The 19,738-nt window shown below is 48.9% G+C and overlaps 1 protein-coding gene and 1 long non-coding RNA gene across 2 annotated transcripts; one reads left to right on the top strand and one right to left on the bottom strand.

Moving 5' to 3' along the window:
- The first annotated feature begins 4,785 nt into the window (after window positions 1-4,785).
- On the top strand, window positions 4,786-6,157 carry LOC117850615 (uncharacterized). The gene is made up of 2 exons (XM_034732476.2): window positions 4,786-5,257; window positions 5,392-6,157. The coding sequence occupies exons 1-2, from the start codon at window positions 5,168-5,170 to the stop codon at window positions 5,908-5,910; spliced, it is 609 nt and encodes a 202-aa protein (XP_034588367.1). The 5' UTR covers window positions 4,786-5,167; the 3' UTR covers window positions 5,911-6,157.
- A 10,367-nt stretch (window positions 6,158-16,524) lies between these two features.
- LOC117850638 (uncharacterized) lies at window positions 16,525-19,501 on the bottom strand. Its single transcript, XR_011897678.1, has 2 exons — window positions 19,332-19,501; window positions 16,525-16,886 (listed from the first exon to the last, which is right to left on the bottom strand). It is a non-coding gene; the product is annotated as an uncharacterized lncRNA (long non-coding RNA).
- Between the last annotated feature and the right edge of the window lie 237 nt (window positions 19,502-19,738).

Raw genomic sequence — 19,738 nt, forward strand, 5'->3', positions numbered from 1 at the left:
GCCCCGCGCGGCTCCTCCCCACGGCGCCTCCTCCTCTCCCACGGAGATCGAGCGGCCGCAGCGGCATCCAGGCGCGCCTCGCTCGCGAACGGAGACCGACGCCGTGCAAGTGGGTCGAGATGGTCCGCTCGATTTCAAGGGATCATCTCGACCCGGATCTTGGAGGAATATTCCTCTACTGGGTTGGACCCAACCCCTACCCTCTCCAACCAAACATGGGTCGAAGTGGGTCGGCTCCAACCCAACCCACTTCGACCCTAGAACCAAACACACCCTAAGCAAATCGACTGATTTTTGGCTTCTGCCCACTCAGATTTCCTAGCTGGCCATTCCCACGTGGCATCTAACTGACTAATGCAAAGAAAATTTTTACTCAATTGTTGGGGAGTCATTCCCATAGAAAAAATGGTAGCGGAAAAGCCAAAAGAAAAAATGAATCGCACTGAATTTATTTCATAATTCTACTATTTCACATTAGCATCACTATACCTGACCAAAATGAACTTAGCCTGATCTCACCGGGCTAAGCCCGACATGGCGACCCATGGCTATACCAGGGTTGGGTCTCGAAGTAGGTAGCCGTAAAAAGAAAAAAAAGGGAGGGTTTTGGAATTCGTTATCGTTACTGGGGGTGTTTGGGTCTTTAGTCCCGACTAAAATTTATGTCACATCGAATATTCGAAGGCTAATTAGGAGGACTAAATATGAGCTAATTATAAAACTAATTACATAGATGGAGGCTAATTTTCGAGACGAATCTATTAAGCCTAATTAATCCATCATTAGCACATGTTTACTGTAGCACCACATTGTCAAATTATGAACTAATTAGGTTTAATAGATTCGTCTCGCAAATTAGTCTTCATCTGTACAATTAGTTTTGTAATTAGTCTATATTTAATACTCCTAATTAATATCTAACCATTCGATGTGACAGAAATTTTAGGAGATGCTAAAGAAACAAACGGGGCCTAAAACCAATTCAGAATAGATGGAATAGCTCGGTTCGGAAGTCATTGACCTTTCTCATTTGCTAAATCAGTCGTGCATCTCGATTGGAAGATACGTTCAAAACTGGGGAAGCGGTTGATACAGATATCAACAAAATGCGCTATTTGTCAGAATATTCAGGGACTTCTTAAGTACCAACCCTCATTTGGGTACATTGGATAGAGGTAATGGGTCTGAAAAAAATCTGGCCTAGCACGATCCCATTCTAAATAAACTGTTTTTATAGTTTTGATCTAAACATGGGTGATCCTAGATCTGAGCATTTTGCGGGGCGGGTCGGGAAAAAAAACCCAATTCATTTGGGGCAAAAATTTGTGCCCACGACCATCCCATGGATGTTGCCGGCCGAGTCTTCGAATTAGGCTCGGGCCGCCCATTCTTTTTTATAGATAAATAAATAAAATTAATTGTTTGGATGGGCTTTTGGGCCAGCCCGATTTTTTCGGGCTTGGCCAACCATATTCGGGCTGGCAGCGAGCGTGGGCGGGTCAAAACCCATCAGGCTCGAGCTGGGCCCATGACCGAGTTGGGCTTAAATGCTCAGGTCTGGGTGATCCAAGCCCAACTCAGGCCCGGTTCGGAAAGGTCTAGAACAAACCGGTTTTTTTGTCCAGCCCACTAAATACTTATGTCTAATTCATATGCCACAAGAAAACTAGGAGAAAAAAGACAGCGAGTTATGTCTCAAGAAAATCCAAGGGGAGAGGAAGGGAGGGAGAGAGAAACGAGGGGAACAAGAGGCCTAGAGAATGTGCTCACTTTAGGACTACAAATGTTAGTGTGAGGTCATGAGGAAACTCGTCTTTTCAGGCCCCTCCTGCCATCTCTTTTCTGCGCTTGCCTCCTCCCTTTCTCGCCACTCATGTTCCTTCTTTCGGTGCGCTGTGGCTCAGGTGGCGAGCGTGCGTGCCGGACAAACCTGTCGGCTCCTAGCCTGAGCTTGCTCCAACAGCACCTCCCCTACTGCCTCCACAGGGATCGATTTCCTGTTGGTTGATTAATCCTGTTTATACCAATTGCATTTTGTACTCTAATCCAATTTGACCTGCATCTTTTTTCCAGATGCATGGTTTCAACATGGCTTTGGAAGTACTCCTGACATGTTTTTTGGGTGGGGTTTCACAAAAGAGTATTGTTCAATTGAAATTTAAATTTTACAAATTAAGGCTACTCATCAGCTGAGTACACTAATCTGATTTTGAGCATACACCATTTGCGCTTCCTGAAGGCGTCACATGGACTTTGGAGCAACAACGGCTTGCAATCACACCACTCTAGCTCACCCTTACGCAATGATGATGACAGTTTCAAATTAGCACCATTTCCCACACCCTAATGCCCTAATCCCTCCACCACTTTGCTCTAATCCAGCTGTTACTCACTCCACGGCACAGGCGTCCAGGAGACCGGAATGATGAGGAGGGCCGGGGCTTCGAGGAGGCCGTGTGCAGAGATGGGGGACAGAATGGAGGCTGCAGCCTGAATTCTTCGCGGACATCGATGTGCTTTCCTCTCTGAAAAGTTCAGCACTGAATTTTAGCCAAACGCCCTCAGCTAGCTCGTGCGAGTGAGCAAGCCATGCTTGCTCCCCTCACTCCCTGATTACTTTATCATTGGCTGTTAGTAGTTTAATTTTTGTTTATTTTAGTTTATCCTCAGTGGTTAGTTTTTTTGTTTCTTTCACTGCATTGGCTTTGCAGCCTCTGCAAGTCTGCTACTCTGCATGCATGGTGATGTTTTGGATCATTCAGACCAAAATGGTCTCAACTTCAGAATAACAAAGGGACCGACAGACAACAGGTTTTGTCAGGTGTGACGTTAGTCTGCAACAAGTTTCAGTTAGCACTTAGCAGGAGCAATTAGGCTACCGTTGCAAAATTCAAGTAATAACCAAGTTTCAGAAACAGCAATCTCAGTCAACAGTAACATCATTTACCGATCAAGTAACAAATTAGAAGAGTACAACCCCTGGCCCTCTGTGTCTTTTCAGTACAGAAATTGCTGTTCTAGTTGGCCGGTCTATGCTTTTGAGAAGCTCCACTGCACTCTGGCCAATTGCTTTTTGCGAAGGAAACAATCGATGAGCTAGCCGGCCTCCTTTTTCCCGTCCTGAAAAACATGAGTAATAAACCCCTGACGAAAGTGGCTTTTTAGCTTTAGAAGTATGCAAAGGGAGAGGAGTGGACTTTCTCCCCTACCTACAAAGCTTCTACTGTTTCACACCTTTTCGGCCCTAATTTGGCCATGACGATGAATGCAAATTAAGTGTTGATTGGTTAGGCTGCATTGAGCTACTCTTGTAGCAATTGTTAATTGTAAAAAGTAGTAACAGTCACAATGATAGAGGAAATAGCTAGTCATAATTTCTAGTACTGATCTATTTTTGTTAGTGACTAAGTGGGGATTACCTAGGCTATTTCCCTAGCAATGCGTGAGATCAAAATGCTTTTAGCGAGAGACATGGATGAAGAAATTCAAGGGAACAGGTAGGCCGGCACTGCTGTCAAACGGGCAGTGCTTTATCTTATCCATCCATAAAAGGCTTTGCACTAGGAAGAAGACCCAAAAGAAAGCCGAGAAAGCAGGAATCTCTCTCTCTCTCTCTCTCTCTCTCTCTCTCTCTCTCTCTCTCTCTCTCTCTCTCTCTCTCTCTCTCTCTCATGTGGGCCCACCACTGAGTACGGCTGCGCCTCCCTCCGCCGGCAAAGCGTGCACCGTTGTCTTGTCGTCCCTTGGACCATCCCTCCCTCTCTATCCATCCATTCCCTTGCTTAGGCTTTCTAATTACTTTACCATCACTGAACATATCCCCGAACAATCACCGTTGCAAGCATTCACCTCCGCAAAATCTTCCTGCATCCTCTAACATTCTTGACAACTATAATTCTGCAACAACACACAATCAACTGACATCGGGAACCATGAGTATTTGGTCGATGAAGCAATTAATTGCAATATAGGAAATCAACCTCAGCATTGTTGCAAACATATGCATGTGTGAACCTTCCTGGCAAAGGGATCTCTGCAACTCTCTGCGTCCATCCACCTGCCTTTGCTGCATTCTGAACCTACTTGGTTCTCCTGCAACCCACAGCCTTCAGATTTTCTTGCTTTCATTTTCAGAAGGCAGAGCCACCCAGCAGCAGCGAGACAGGAACTGCCACTGGACCCCTCTTATCCCTTCCCCAAGACATGGGCCTCGTTGGATTCATCCATTTGGATAGATGCACCCAATTATCCACGCAGCATTGCAAATGTGCAGACGTTGCATCCAGCACCAGCAGTGCCTTCCTGTGGTGGCAATCCAATAATTCAGGTAGCAGCTACCGCACACGCACACACTTGCACTGAATGAGAGGAGCCTCATTGCTCACCCCATCATCAGGTCATGTGACTCACGTCCCTTTGCTTGTTTTCAGTGACAAGCTGACAGCTCCATCTTACTAGGAATTTGTTAGTTACTTGCACACTTAAGAACCAACACTAAACAACTGCTCAAAGCAATGGAAACTCAAGCTTTAACTTGTACAAATACATGCTCTGCAATGATCATTCCACACATGCATGCTGTAGTACATTGTATCACACACACAAAACACAAAAGTGCGTGCACTGTTTGAAATGCACTCCTCTCGGCTCCTCCTGGTTTGCAGTACCAGCTGCAGTTGCAGTCACACAGTTGCTTTGGTTCCATGCATGAACGTGGGCCCCACGCGTGCATGGGGCGACGGAGGAGAAGAGGATTAAACTAGGCTCCTGCAGGGCCTGTCTGCTCTGGGAGGGGCACTCCATGCATGCTTGGCAAGTGAGTCAGTGACAGTGCAAACCATTGGCCAGGGTGCAGTGCATATGCATCAGCTGGGCCTCTTGCTGTTGCTTGGCATGCCGAAAGGGAGGGGAGGCATGGAAAATTTTAAGGCCCCTCCCCTAGTGTGTCTAGCTAGTGTGGGAAGAAAGGCGCCCTATGGGCGTTGGAGGCAGTGTTTATAAATCCCCTCCCCCTGCCACCCCACAGTTTCAGAACCAACACCACAACGGCAACTGCGAGCTCTTCAGTTCCATCGATTTCGTGTTTCAGGCTTTCAGCCAGGCACTGGATTTGGTGACCAGGGGACTAGCCATTTAGTCGAGCTCGAGCAAGAACAGTGTGAGGAGGATGATGATGGACAGGCAGGTTGTGAGGCAATGCGACATGGAGGTCATGAAGATGGCCATGCTCAAGCACGAAGAGACCTTCAGGCAGCAGGTAAACGAGACGCGCATTCTCAGCTCATTCTTTCTGTTCTTCTACCTGGCGCGCGAATTCTTTTATCCTGCAAATGGAAGTGTATGAACTGGTACTCATCACCTGTTTGTTTTTGCCATCTGATCGATCATCAGGTCAACGAGCTGCACCGCCTGTACCGCATCCAGAGGCAGCTGATGAGCGACCTGACCAGGGACGTGCCGGTGCTGACCAACCGCCGGCGCAGCAAGCAGCCGCGGCGCGCGCTGGACCTGCAGCTGCCCGCTGACGAGTACATCGTCAGCGCCGACGAGGACGACGAGGCCGCCGGCGCGGAGCTGGAGCTGACGCTCGCCGTCGGCGGGCGCTCATCGGCCGGCCGCCGCAAGAACAGCAGCAGCAGCAGGAGGAGACAGGAGCAGCACGGCAGCCCTGGCGGCGGCGGCGGCGGCTCCTCCCCGTTCGGGTCCGACGACTGCTCCGGCGCGAGCCTCCTGTCGTCGTCGCCGTCCTCGGCCGGGTACTACTCCGACGACGGGCCGGCGGCGGTGTTCCACGCGCCGCCGCCGCCGTGCCAGAGGGCCATGGCGTTCGACCTCGGCGACGGGATGATGAGGCAGCAGGCGCCGTGGCTGATGCAGTCCCAGCAGTATCTCAGCCTCCGGATGACATGAACATCTGAATTCTGAACATGCAGAAGCAAGCTCACCATCCGCATCCATCACATTGTACCGGTTTGCGTTGTGTTGTAGAAGAAGCAGTAGCCACTAGATTTTCTTTTTCTTTGTTTTTTGTGCTTGCAATGTCTTAGGTGGCCGATGGAGTCAGGGAAGAAGGGTACTACGGCTGTGCCCTATCCCTGATCCAAAAATGTTAATTAAATCATAACTAATGGAGTGCATCATGATTGGTTAATGTTCAGACTAGTGTTAATCCAGGACTCAGGAGTAGTAAAATATACCAGCCGTTCCAGATTCTTGTTATTCCTTATCTACAGTCATGGTTGCAAAGGTGGTGAGGAAAAAAAGGGTTTTGCTGTAAAAGACAGTGAAACTGAAAGAGGCAGAGGAACTGCAGAGAGTAGAAAGCATCTAGTACATGGAAAAGGTGAGTGCTCCAAGTAATAGCTAGTGTAAAGGGGGAATAATTTTTACAGAGAAAAGTTACCGTCGATGGCCAATAGATGGGGTGCTCAAATTAGTTTGGATTTCGGACAGTTTGAGAAGATCACATATTTAGGAGGGAAAGGAGGGCATCTCTGATGATTGATGTCTGAACTTTAGCAGAAACAGAGGAATTGCATTCGTGCGTGTCAAAAGTAAAAAGGGGAGGATTACATTGTTTGAAAGAGAATTTTACACCAGGCCATTTGGATGTTCTTCTAGTGCCAAAGCCCAAGGTGTCAAGATCAACAAGAACATTGGCAAAAGTGCGTGGAATGGAATATTTGACTCATCATTGTGTTGTACCATATGAAAAAAGAAGCAAAATGATAAGGAAGAAGAGAAAAAAAATGTTTAGTACAAAAGGAAAAAATAATGACAGTGCAGGGATGCAATGAGAACTTTCTCCATGAGTTCGCGTTGGTTATCCATCATGGGAAAAGAAAAATATTTTCTTCTTATAGAAGAATGTCTAGATGCAGTAGCATGGCTCTTTTTCTTTCTTTTACTCCTTGTTAATTATAACTAACGTTAACAGATTGTAAAAGGATTTTAAGGCATAAAGTATCAAGGGAAACAAAAATCTCATTTAAAATATTGGAAAAGAGAATAACATGGGTGTGTGGTGCCCATTTGATTCATCTACAGTTATTCCAAAGACAAAACATAACTAAATTAAACCAAGGAAAAACTTTAAAAATCTATATTGTTGAGGGGAGCGAATTTAAGCCTTAACCCCAAAACCACATCCTTGGTGATCAAAACAAATTCATGAAAATAACAATCAATCATGGACAGATGCAGATCATCGACAGCATCGCCCAAATAACAAAACAGATGGAATTATTAGGACACATTTAGGATAGCAACCATGTAGGTCTGCGAAATGAGCAGTTAAACATCCCACATGGTGCTTCAAACAAAACTCGGATCCGGCACGATTTCACGTCGCATCCTGACATGAAAACCATTACAGCAGCAGGTATAGATGCATAGCACGAGTGTGGCCATGATCCGGTGTCTTGGAAAATGACGGCCAATGCAAATGGAATAACAGTGCCACAGGTGGTAGCTAGTGCGCGTCATTCCTGCTTTATATCAGGATAATTGTCCTACAAACTGAAGTGATTGTTGCCCGCTTCGACAATGCAAACAGGTTTCAAGATTTGCGGCTTTGGATCGGATCGGAGGATCATCAAATCTTGGCAATGGCAATGCCATCTTGGTCGATCGGATTGATCTGCCTCTGCTCGCATGATCGACTGAAGCACAAGTAGGGTGTAATGTAGGGGACAGCCGCTATCTGACGCTGGTACTGTATATATACGTTGGACAAGCAGTTATCTGACGTGATGACTGATGACATCTACTCACCTTTCCGTCCTTGCCACTCACAATAGGTTACAGTTGCAAACAACGCATAGGTTGTGACGTACTATAACATTTAATTCAGAATGTCATGAGTAAACATTGTTACAGCGACAATCTGGATGTCACCGGCACATTTACCGTGTGTTTGGTTCGAGGTTTGGAGTGGTTTGGGATGGGTCGGGCCAGTTGGGAAGGTGTTTGGTTGAAAAAGGTAGTAGGTTAGGTTCATCCCAAAGAAGGAATATTCCTTCAATATCCGGGTTCACGTTTCGACTCCACTTAAACAACGTCTTCTTCCGTCATCTTCTTCGCGCGCGCGAGGCTCCTCCAGAGGAGGAGCTAGGCGGGACAGAACGGGGCAGCGCTGCACGAGCCAGTGGGGATGTCGCGGTGCGACGAAGTCGGTGGGGCTGGACGGCAGAGTTGTGTGGGCATGGGCACGGCGGAGAGGTGTCGTTGGGGCCGTGTTAGTTGTGCCGTGGAGGACGGCGCGAAGGCTGAGCAAGGCCGCGTGGGTGTGCGCGTGGAGGACGGCGCGGAGGAGCGGAGGCGGAGCAGGACCGTGCGAGCGCAGATGGCAGATGAGGGTGGGGCCGCGCCGCCACAACGTGGAGACGCCAGCCGGTGGAGACGGGGCCGCGCGGGCATGGCTGGGAGGGGAGGGTGAGGCCGGTGGAGTAGGGCTGCGCGGGCGGTGGCGGTGTAGTAGGGGAGCATGCGACGTTCTGTTGGGGGACCTCAGGATGGTGGCCAGAGGAAGAAGATAAGGTTAGGAAGGAAAAAGGGAATGACAAGTGGGCCCCAAAGATGACAGGTGGGATCCATTACTAACTGTGTTAAAATAGCATCCATCCCATCCCTTTCAACCCCTCCAATTAAATAAAAAACTGGAACACACAAGATGGGTTGAACCCAACCCAGAAAAGTGGGAGGGATCTAACCATCTCACGTGGTCCCCAAACTAAACACATGCTTAGTTCAATTACAAGCAAACATCATTACGTTAGTCACACAAAAATAAAATTTCATTCAGTTTTTTCACTACGTTGTTGTTATTTTTTTTAAGGACACTACGTTGTTGTTACTGAATCGCCTGCTAGATGGATGTTACCGAATGAAACAGCTCCTCACTCCTCAGCTCCTGCTCTAGATGCTTGTTGGGGACTTGGGGGTATTTTCGGGATCATTTCAGCCCAGCTAGTGGGCCGCGGGATCTGCAGTGAAGACGAAATAAGGCCCAGCTCTGTGTGACCTCTACATGGCAGAAGATCCACTCAACAGCAGAAACTCACCAAACGGAGAAAGAAAGATCAGCACCTGAAATGACGAGAGAGTGCAGAGTTAAAAACATGCCGGCAAACAGTTGGGGTAGGATCTGGCGCTACGGCTGGATCGTGTCCATGGGGCATGGAGCGGCCGGCGGCGCAGGTTGCAAGCAGTCTCCAGTCGCCGCCGCGAGGCGCGCATTGGAACGCCAGCACGGGCGCCGACGACCGCGAGGTGTTGTTCACATGGTCGAGTTCCAGCTGCACGGCGAGCATGCCGACCCACACACCTGCCGACGCCGTAGAAGGTCGGGACGATCCTCGCGGCGTCGCCGGGCCGCGCGATGCCTCTGAGCATGCCGCACCCGCCCGTCTGCGGGCAGTTGCCCAGCTCCGCCGCGCTGAGGATGGGCAGAAGCTGCCGCTTTCAGGCCACAATACTAAAAAACTGACCTTCCATCCAAGTACTTTTATCCCGGATGATTTTGGATCTAGGACTAAAGTGCCTTTAGTACCGGATCAAAAAGAGGCACTGAAGGCCACCCACGAAAGGGGCTTTAGTCTCAGTTGTAAAGACCAACCGGGATTAAAGGGAGCCTTTAGTCCCAGTTGTAATCGATTAAAAAATCTGGAACGACGCCCCCCTTTTATCCTGGTTGGAAATTCCAATCGGGACTAGACCAACCGGGACAAAAGGGAGGCCTTTAGTCCTAGTTGGTGGCTCCAACCGGTACAAAACACCCTTCCCATGCAGGCCCCCCCTCTCTCTCCACATTAATATCTTCTCCTCTCACACCGGTGCCTCCTCCTCCTTATCCTTGCGCATCCCTCCACCAGCGCCCCCCCTCCCCTCCTTCTCTTCCTCTCCCGCCCCTCCCCCTCTGCTACCCCTCCCCTTCCCCCTCTGCTCGCCCCTCACTGGCGGTGAGGAGCGGCAGCGGGGCAAGGGCGGGCGGCGGCACGCGGGGGAGCAGCGCGTGGGCGGGTGGGCGGGCCCGCGGTGCGGAGCGGAGTGGCGTGGGAGGAGCGGGGTGGAGCGGAGCGACGGCGACGGTGCGGGGCGGAGTGGCGACGGTGGGCATTTTTAATTTTTTTTAACTGTTTAGTCCCGATTAGTTTTACTAACCGGGACTAAAAGGGTCTTTAGTTCCGGATGAATGATCTGGGACTAAAGAACTTTCTTTTATCTTGAAAATTTAATCCTGGGTGAATTTTCAGTATCTTTGAGCTCAACCAATCCGAACTAATACTCAATTCTCTGGTAGTGCCACGCCTCCCCGTATCCACCTGATCCGAGCTGCACGAAGACGATCGGACGAATACCGTCCAGCCCTGGGATCGTGACAGCCGCCGCCTCCGATTCCGGCCGTGGTGCGCCGGAGCCTGGAGCTCCTCCGCGCTCAGACCGTGCCTAGATACCTTCCCATCCCTGTCATCCTGGCGGCCTTTGCGGAGCTGACGAACACGCGTTTGAGACGATGACGAAGAACAAGCGCATGCTGGCATGTCATGCCACATGCCTCGCCGGAGCGTCGCTCATTCTGGCCGGCTCCGTTCCTTCTGTAGCATCGTCGGTTAAGCTGGCGGGTGCAAACGGTAGAGCGGTCTTGACGTCCTTGTGAGCAACGACTGCCGTGACGCAGAGGGAGGTGGCGGCGGTGGCCGCTGCGACAAGGAAAAGGCGGGTAGCCATGTCCGTTGGCCGGCCGGCGATGCCGTTGCTTACTCTTCTTCCATTTGCGCGTTACCCCCTATTTCCTCCACCTTTGAGAGGATCTGCTCTCTTCAAACCGTACAGTTGGCTGATGAAGAATCTAGTGCCTGGTGGTTTTCTTGCTGTCCAATTCTTGGATGAAAAAAAGGAGGACATGGCATCTCTGAATGCAGAAATCAGAGTTGTTTTAAGAGATGGATGGCTAAAGAATTAGAACACATTTATTAGTTCATGACTGTACGTTACCAAACTACCATAGGGATTCTACCTTGATCTATTAATCCTAGCTTCGGAATTCCGACGCGGCCCTTCCTCGCAGGTTTACCACGTCGGTTAGGACTTAGCCTAAGCTAATCCTCTGGACAATTGCACGGACCTCGGCTCTGCAAGAAGGGTGTCCCTCACGCTCCTCTACTTCTTTGTTGCATTTTGTTGCATGTTGATGAATAGATACCTTGTGTAGATGGAGAATGATCCATTATCATGATTCATGCTGTTCCTGTCACCGTCCTTTTAGTCGTATCCTCAGCTAGATGCCACATACTTGGGATGCCATGAGGCAGATGCAGGATGCATCAGAGCCTGCCCTGATCAATCAACACTGGAGCTCAGAATTCGGGCACGAAGAGAGAACATTCAAACTCTATTGTCGTCATTTTGGTACACGGATTGTAAGAAAGGAACGCTTCCCAGTAATCTTGCCACGTCTCTACGCAGTAGTAGTTGGGACCTGTTCAGTGGACGGTGAAGTTTCAGATTACCGTTTTCAGTGCATAGTGAAGTGTACGGAATCTGTTGATCAGCCAAATTTTTTTTGAAACGAATGCCGATTATATTAAAAAAAAATAGATGAAGTCCAGATTGACGAAAACAACAAAAGAAAAAACAATACAAAGACCGGCAGTTGGATTGGGTCATCAACACATGCCGCACCATGCCATCTCACTTAACTCAACTTAACAACACACGGCTGGTTGGATTGGGATATCAACACGCGCTGAACTCAACACATCTCAAGTGGCAGCAGAGCCGAAGCTATTCCGTGGCACCCACCAACATTCATGTTCATGAATTTGCCGAAACCTCCAGGCGTGGGCCCACATCGATAGGGAACCGATAGAAGCAGATTGCATCGCACCAAGAAGACCACTGCCATGCGGGACCCTCCGCTGTAGTGCCGCTGCAACACCACACCCCACGTGACAGAGTGATACCACCGAATCCGGACCTCTCACAGGCTGCCTCGCAGTCGCCACCATGATAACACACCACGCGGGGGCCTCGCCACATTTGCCATTGGACTTCACTTCACTCTCGTCGCCTCGAACAAACACCGCATAAGGGGGCCTTGCTACGCCCGCCACATTACTCCATGTCAGGGATTCATTTTTTTATCGCTGTTAGTGGTGAGCAATGTTGATCCTGCTCCACAAGATCTCCATCGATCAGCCAAGCCGCTGCCGCAGGTTGACTTCACCTCGTTGCTTTGCAAAAACCTCCGCCGCCATGTTAGCAAGCTAGAGAAGTCGCTTGCGCCATCTTCCAACGATGTATCGCACCGAGTAGCCTAGCCAAGCTGAGCAACCCACCGTGGTCTGCTGCAAGCCTAGTTGTCCCACGATGTCGTTGCCGCAAGCGCGTCCTCCAACGCAGTCCCACGCCGCACTGACCGTTGCCAAGCAACGTCAGCCTCCACGGTCCGCTACAAGCAGCCAATACCGACAACCATGCGCCAACCCCTAGCCACCACCATAACTGCGATCGCCTCCACGTGGCCTCGGCAACACCCGTCCAGCTTACCACGCGGTGGAATTACCGCCACTAGCTGTGGCCGCCCATGACCAATGGACCAACAATGCCACAAATCGAGATAGGTCTCTAGAGACTATGCCTCCAAGAAGAGCACGACGCCAATGGCACCGCCGTCATCTCCACCAGCAAGAACACCGGCGAGGGCTTTCGCCTGAAGCATCCAAACCCTCACTGCACGCTCACAGCTCGGCACTCCCGGACCATTGTCATGGCAGCCTATCTGGGGCGGCGTCACCGCCGCGCCTCCACGTACCACGCTGTCGTACCTCCACCTCCGCTTGCTCACCACCGTGTCTCCACGCACCATGCCGCCATACCTCCACTCCTCGCACGCGGCCACCACCGCACCGCCTCACCATCACGCATCGTTGGGCATCTCCTCGGGGCATCGCCACCTTGCACATGTGCCTCGCCGCAAGCAACCTCCTCCACACGAGCCCCCACCCGCGCCCAGCCTCTTCCCTCTCCCATCATCGCCTCCGCAACTCCTCAACCAAGGAGAGGTGGCCCGACGACGCCCACAGCACCACCTCGGTGCCGCCAGCGTGCTCCTGCGCCAGGCGTCCTTGCCGCGCCTCCTTGGCGTCACTGGCATGCCTTGCACAGGCCACCCCAGCCGCAACACCACGTCGCCGCCATTAGAGACACACGAGCAGCCATGCAGAAGCGCCTCGCTACCCGCCATGGAGCACCGGCCTAGGTCTGGCCGGTCGCTGCCGTCCAGCCACACGCAGCCGGCACGTCTCGCTTCCGGCCACCACAGCCCAACAGCTCGCACCCGCGGTTTGACCAGTTCCCCAAATCCCTCCTCCACCACTTCTTGATGAGATCCGACCACCATGCGGGCCTGCGGGAATTGAGGATCCCACGGTTGCCTCTGGCTACGAGCTCATGGAGCATCACCATCTAGGCCACCCCCAACGCCGAGAACCACTCAAACGGAACCCTGGCAAGCTCCGGGTGCCCATGCGCCCACATCCTCCATCTCTCCGCCGCCGCTGCTGCCGGAAAACGCCGCACTGCGCGTGGGCTTACCACTCCCAGCTTCACCGTGTTGTCTCTGCTCGCCGCTCGCCGGCCACGCCCTGGGCCTCTTCTCTCCTGATGGCGCCACTCCTCCCCTGGGCCCCTCCTCCCTTTCCAGCAGCGGCCCTCACCACATCGGGTGGGTGATGCCGGCCAGCGTGGGAGAGGCCACCACCGCCGCGCCAGACGGCGGATCCAGCACCGTTAGCATCGGATCCGGCCGTGGAGGCCCCAAATCCGGTCCCGCCGCGGCCGTCTCAGGACGGCTCCCTCTAGCAACCTTGGTGGCCGCGCCCGCCAAGGCATGAAGGAGGAGACGAAGGGTGCCCCACCGCCGCCATCCTCGCAAGCCGCGTGGGCTTCCGGCGGCTGGCTCGAGCGGCAGCGTGGCCGTGGGGAGGTGGAGGAAGGGGCGGCGGTTGCGTCCACCCGTGTCGCTCACGCGGGAGCGCTGCGGGGAATAGTAGTAATATTGATCAGCCAAAATTACTCTACCGTTACGAGAAGCCTTGATATGTGAAGTATTGCTCAATTACTTGGTGAAGAAACTACTAGTCAAAATTACTCTACCATTGTTTGTATTGTAGCAAATCCAGAGCGCACAAGGCTAGTGCGTAACACGCGCATAGTTGCAAACCACCACGAAGTGGTGGTGACTGTCGCTGTCCGGCTTGCTAGCCGGTGGCGTGGAGGCCTCCTGACGGCGAGGCATGCCGGTTCACAAGACGTGAGGCTCCGGTGTGGCGGCCGGGAGAGATTCTGTGATGGTGGTTGAACAAATGGCTCGCCGCGTGGGGACTGTTAGTGGTGTGCCATGTCGGTGGTGCAAGCACCCTGCTGCGTCGTTGGCGAGTGTTCCGACGGTAGCTTTGGTAGGAGCCGATGGTCCTGCTCCACCGCCGTCCGTTTCCTTCGACCTTCAGGTCGGCACTACGATCCTGACGTGCTGGCGGCACCGACGCCGTCGTGGGAACAACTGGGGCTGTGACATGGAGTGTGCGGGGGTGCCGACGCGTGTGTGGATCTGTGAGTAGATGGAGGGTCGCGTGGGAAGCCCAGCCGCGGGGAGAGGAGGCCGCCGGTGGTGGCGCGGCCGCGGGGAGAGTTTTGCAAAATGGTCCTTAATTTGGATCGCAACTAATAATCGCGATCCGAATATTTGCATTTTGCCCCCTAATTTGGATCGCGATTAATAATCACAATCCGATTATTTACATGTAGACTCCTATTATTTTCAGACTACCCGATCGCGATTAATAATCCCGATCCGACTTTTGTTTGCAGAAAGGCCCCTGGAATTGATTGGCTCCATTGCCGTCGTCGCTCCTCCCGCCGTCCGCCGCCGCTGCCGCCCTTCCAACCCTCCGCCATAGATTGAAGAATGACACGAGGACGGCGCGGCGGGCGCGGCGGAGGCGGCGGGATCGAGTGATTTAGTCGGCGGCCGTGCCGGATTGGTCAGCGGCTCGAGGCGTTCCCACATCGCCGGCGCTTCTTTTTCCCTCGCCGAACACGGACGGTGCTCGCTTCTCTCGCCGCCGCGGCCGTGCGATCCCGCGGTCTGGGAACAGCTGGGAGAGCGAGTGGCGTGGGCGATGGCCTGGGCGCCGCTAGCTGCTCCTCCTACCGGCGGCATCAGACGATGCTGAAAAGAACAAATACGAAAAGGAGATGCAAGTACAAATTCTTCAGACTCGAACATGTATAGAAGCTTTCTAACAAAGGAGTAATATAATGCTCCTCGGAGACGCAGATAGCACCAGCTGATCAGCACGAGATCAGATGTAGAGGATATGCTTGTACCTCTGATTATATGAGGTTTTTAGGAAGGTAGGAATAGGATATTCTGATTTCAAGTCAGGGTACAGTTCGTTCCTGAAACAAATTGGAGAGCTTTGGCTGCTGCGGCTGGCACCAAGGCATGTTTATGCTCATGTAGATGTAGTCATGTTACATATTTTGCCTCTCCTTTCTGTTCTGGGTGTGCATTGTACACTGCTGAAGTAGAGTTATAATTGTTTGTTTAATGAATCTTTTGTTCTTGCTTGCTTGTTTGACAGAATTTCAAACCTTCCTGAAGATGTGAAGAAACAACTTGAAGACCCAGCAAGCAGGTGGCGCCCTTAGTCAAGAATTTTATTTTAAATTTCCCATCTGAAAGCTCCTAGCTACTAGTAGGGATGTTTGTGCGCAGCAATCACTAGCTCATATGCTTCATATGCATTTGCCATCTACAGGTATAGTAACTTTGGGAGGAGGCATGGGAGGGAGAAACTTGAGTCTGGGAAACTTGGTAAACACTTGATCATTCTGTGATTTCCGTCAAATCATGCATCCTGTCGTATGGGGTGCTAAACATCCTTGAATGATTGTTGCAAAATAAAAATATAAAAACAGTAGATTTGGGACTTACTAAATTCATCCCCATGCTGCATGGTACAGCTCTTGAGGATGCCTTTTGAGCTATGCTCTGGTCTCTTAGTTTTACAGTCATGCGTTCTGACATGATAATTTTGTCCTAAGATGAATTTTGATTACTTCATGGCTGAGACAAGTTCCTTTAATGAGAGCCCCGTTGTTTTGGAGTAGTTGGTAACTAGATTAAATGTTCCTAACATGGAATGCTTCTCTTGATTTACTGTCAGGGTCCAGTACTGTGCTCCAACATTTTAAACCTCTGATGATTTTAACCTGCAGATGTCCATATTGCCAACTGACAATATAATCTTCCTGAACTTGAAACAGCTACATGAATGCATTCGATAAACCCTCAATGTAACTTCTATTAGTTTCTTAATTTTTTTGATAATGTATCAGTTTCTTAATTTGAAATGTTTTCCCTTGACTCAAGTGGTGCAAACTCGTATTACGGGTAATAACAACCAAACTACAGCAAAAATATGTCCAGAAATAGTGAGCAAATTGGAGAAGATAAACTGATACAAAAGGCTGACCACATCCATACAAAGACCAAGCAGCATTTAACAAAGTTTAGACATACATTTTTCTCAAGAGTCAGGATGATCACTAGCTAAATAAAAGTCTCCACAAGCTTACGTTACTGGGCAACCAAAAGTCTCCCTTACATCCATCATTGTTACTATCCAAATAGTTATGGGGCGAACAACACTTGCTAAGTTGCTAGTGATGACACATCTTTTATATGAACTAGTCCAAAGCCATTGCATCTCCATCTTCTGCCACCGATGCACCATCAAGCTGCTCTTGTGCTTTATCCTTCATCTTGCTTGCGGATCCCTGCAACACCATCCCTGACTGGTTCAGAGTCACCTTTGCACCTGCATCCAGCAGAACAGCCCAATGTTTGAGTCACGTCAAAAATTCAGCTGTCCTATCTAAAAAGTGACCATTAGTTAGCCACCTCCTGTGCAAGCCATGCAACCAAACAATCCATATGTAGCCTGCCATTGGTATTAGTCTACAGTTAAGAGCAATTTTCAGCATCAGGGAACCATGGCAAGTTGGAGGTTTTGAATACAAATCAAGCAGCACATTGTGACGTCAATTTGTTAGCATATCACACACAAGCCATATCACACACATGACCACCAAGAGGAACCCTTATCATATTTGCTTCAATGTAACTATGTCAATCCAATATCCAAATATAGGTAAAATAAAGCATGTGAATGCAATTAAAAGTCCACATATCGTATATCTGAAATCCCATATGCCATACCACTGTGCATGTGGCATAATTTACCATATTATATTCACATTATAACTTCATCACATCCAACATTCAAACCATCCTGAAATGAATATCAATGCACATGAACTTCTCCCTTCATACCCATCAAGATATGAAGCTGCATCATTATACTAATTAGACGATGCTATATGCATATGCATATGCATAAGAACTCCTGCCTTCATACCCAACAAGGTATGAAGCTGCATCGTTATACCCAATAAACGATGCTTTACCGGTACGATCGCAACCATAGGTTCGTGACATAACTTCAAATGCCATGCAATGCAATGAAATGCAATGCCACAAGATAATGACAAGAGAACAAGCCATGATGATACAAAGAGATGCACAAAGAGCTTATTCGTTATAAATAGTATCAACCATGATTGAATGACAGAATCTCATGTATGTCAAATATCAACAAAACCACTCTCCATATCATGTTATCTATGGGTCACCTTCATTTCAACAGGCATAGGATAGAATGTAAGTACTATCATTTTAAATATGGAGTAAAGCACCAAATCCGTAATCTAAGTCCAAACCATGTATATCATATTAAAAAGGAACTTCTAAAATAGAGCTAGTCAACCCGAAATTTAATTCTTAAGTTGAACATATATACCCAAAGACTTCTGGAAACTACTTCTGACCTTACTCATAACCCAAACTTCATTTGATCCGCACATGTTAGCGCTAGGAGACATAAGGTAGCATAAATACCTCACCAAGATCACATTCCTCTAAAATAGATCCGTTAGCTACGAAACCACTAATGATTCCATAGATTCCATAGACTTTAGTACAGTAGAAAAAAATATATCATAGAATAAATCACCGAGTATATATGCTATATGTAAAATATACTTTCAGCCCCATATTTTCAAAATTCCTGATCCATTGAACAATCCATTCATATACTCACCCATGTTAAAGTAAAAGGCTGTTTACCAACTATATAGCTATATTAGAATGACATATTCATACTCTTCTCAAACTTATAAACATCACGTATAATATTTCAGATTATCACATAAATGTACATTTCAGATTATCACGTATAAATATGTGCACTTCATTTTATAAGTGGAGGTAGTAAAAATAACATGTTAAAGTTGTAGCAATGTAACAGCTACGTTCACTTGCCTTTACCGACCATGTAGACGTACAAGCCTCATAGCAATACCACCTGCTAAACCACCTATGTATATCAGCACAACAAACCCAAATGGCATTCTCATATAGAAATATAGAGTGCTCATATGTCCAAGACCCTAATATGAATAAGACTAGACAAACTACATTCCTTGTCACCATCATCGATGAAGAGCAGCAATGCTTATCTTTTATGTATCTATTTTTATACAACAGATTAGGTATCAAATAAATATGTATTTGGAAACTTCAGAGAATGAACTAAAACTTTGGTAGCAAAACTATATTTTATCAGGCTTCTAAGGTCACCTAAAACACAACTCAAAACAGCACTTCTGAATTTGCATAACAGCCCAGAAAACAACATATAAAAATTCATATCTCCTAAACTATGCAACCAAAAATTATGAAATTTTGCTGATAGGAAGAACTTTTATTCCTCTACAAAAGTCTTTGTAGTTGGAAGAGCTAATTCGGCAATTTACAAGGTGAAAAATACCAATGAACAGACCTGACTCGATCTGCCAGGCAAACACGAACAGTCACATTGAACCGGCCATAACTGGAGTTCTACTCCACCAAAAATTGCAAAATACGAATTGGAAATCTTACTAAATCCTCCACAACTTCCTAATCTATCTCAAGAATCAATTCCGCACCTACCGTATCCAAAACTTGTACCCTAGAGAAACTGTTGAATCTGCTAAGAAACTACAACTAGAAAATGACGTTAAACCCCAATCCAACCTCTAATCCTTTAATCCCCCACAGCCAAAACCTCCAAAACCACTTAATTATAGAGGAAGGATATGGATTCCACTCTTACCTAAGGCTTCCCTATGGAAATCTGCAAGGGGAGGTTGGGGAAAAATACCGATCTAGCATATATCCTCGATCCTCGCTTCCTCTTCAATCCATCTTGCTCCTTCTCTTCTCGATCCTTGCTGCAATGGAGGAGATCTAGAGGTGGAAGGGAGCAGTGGAGAGTGGAGGAGGTGTGCTGGGAAGGGGTCGTGAGGAGGGGGAGAGGGGGCGGCACTGGGGGTTCGGCCAGAAGGGGGTGGAGGTAAGTGTTACATGCCCTCCTCTATTTTTCTTGATTCATCTCATCCATTCATTCTTCAATTCCACAAAACTTCATGATCATAAATCCAAATGCTACATATGAGTAGTCAAATGGATTGCTTTCGAAAAGATCTATGCATCCACGGTCACCGATTTTCTATACGAGCTATGGATCAAAAAAGTTAACTTTTGCCCCTCCTTAAAACACCTGGTCAG

Source organism: Setaria viridis, chromosome 3, assembly GCF_005286985.2.
Source record: "Setaria viridis chromosome 3, Setaria_viridis_v4.0, whole genome shotgun sequence".
Classification (NCBI taxonomy): domain Eukaryota; kingdom Viridiplantae; phylum Streptophyta; class Magnoliopsida; order Poales; family Poaceae; genus Setaria; species Setaria viridis.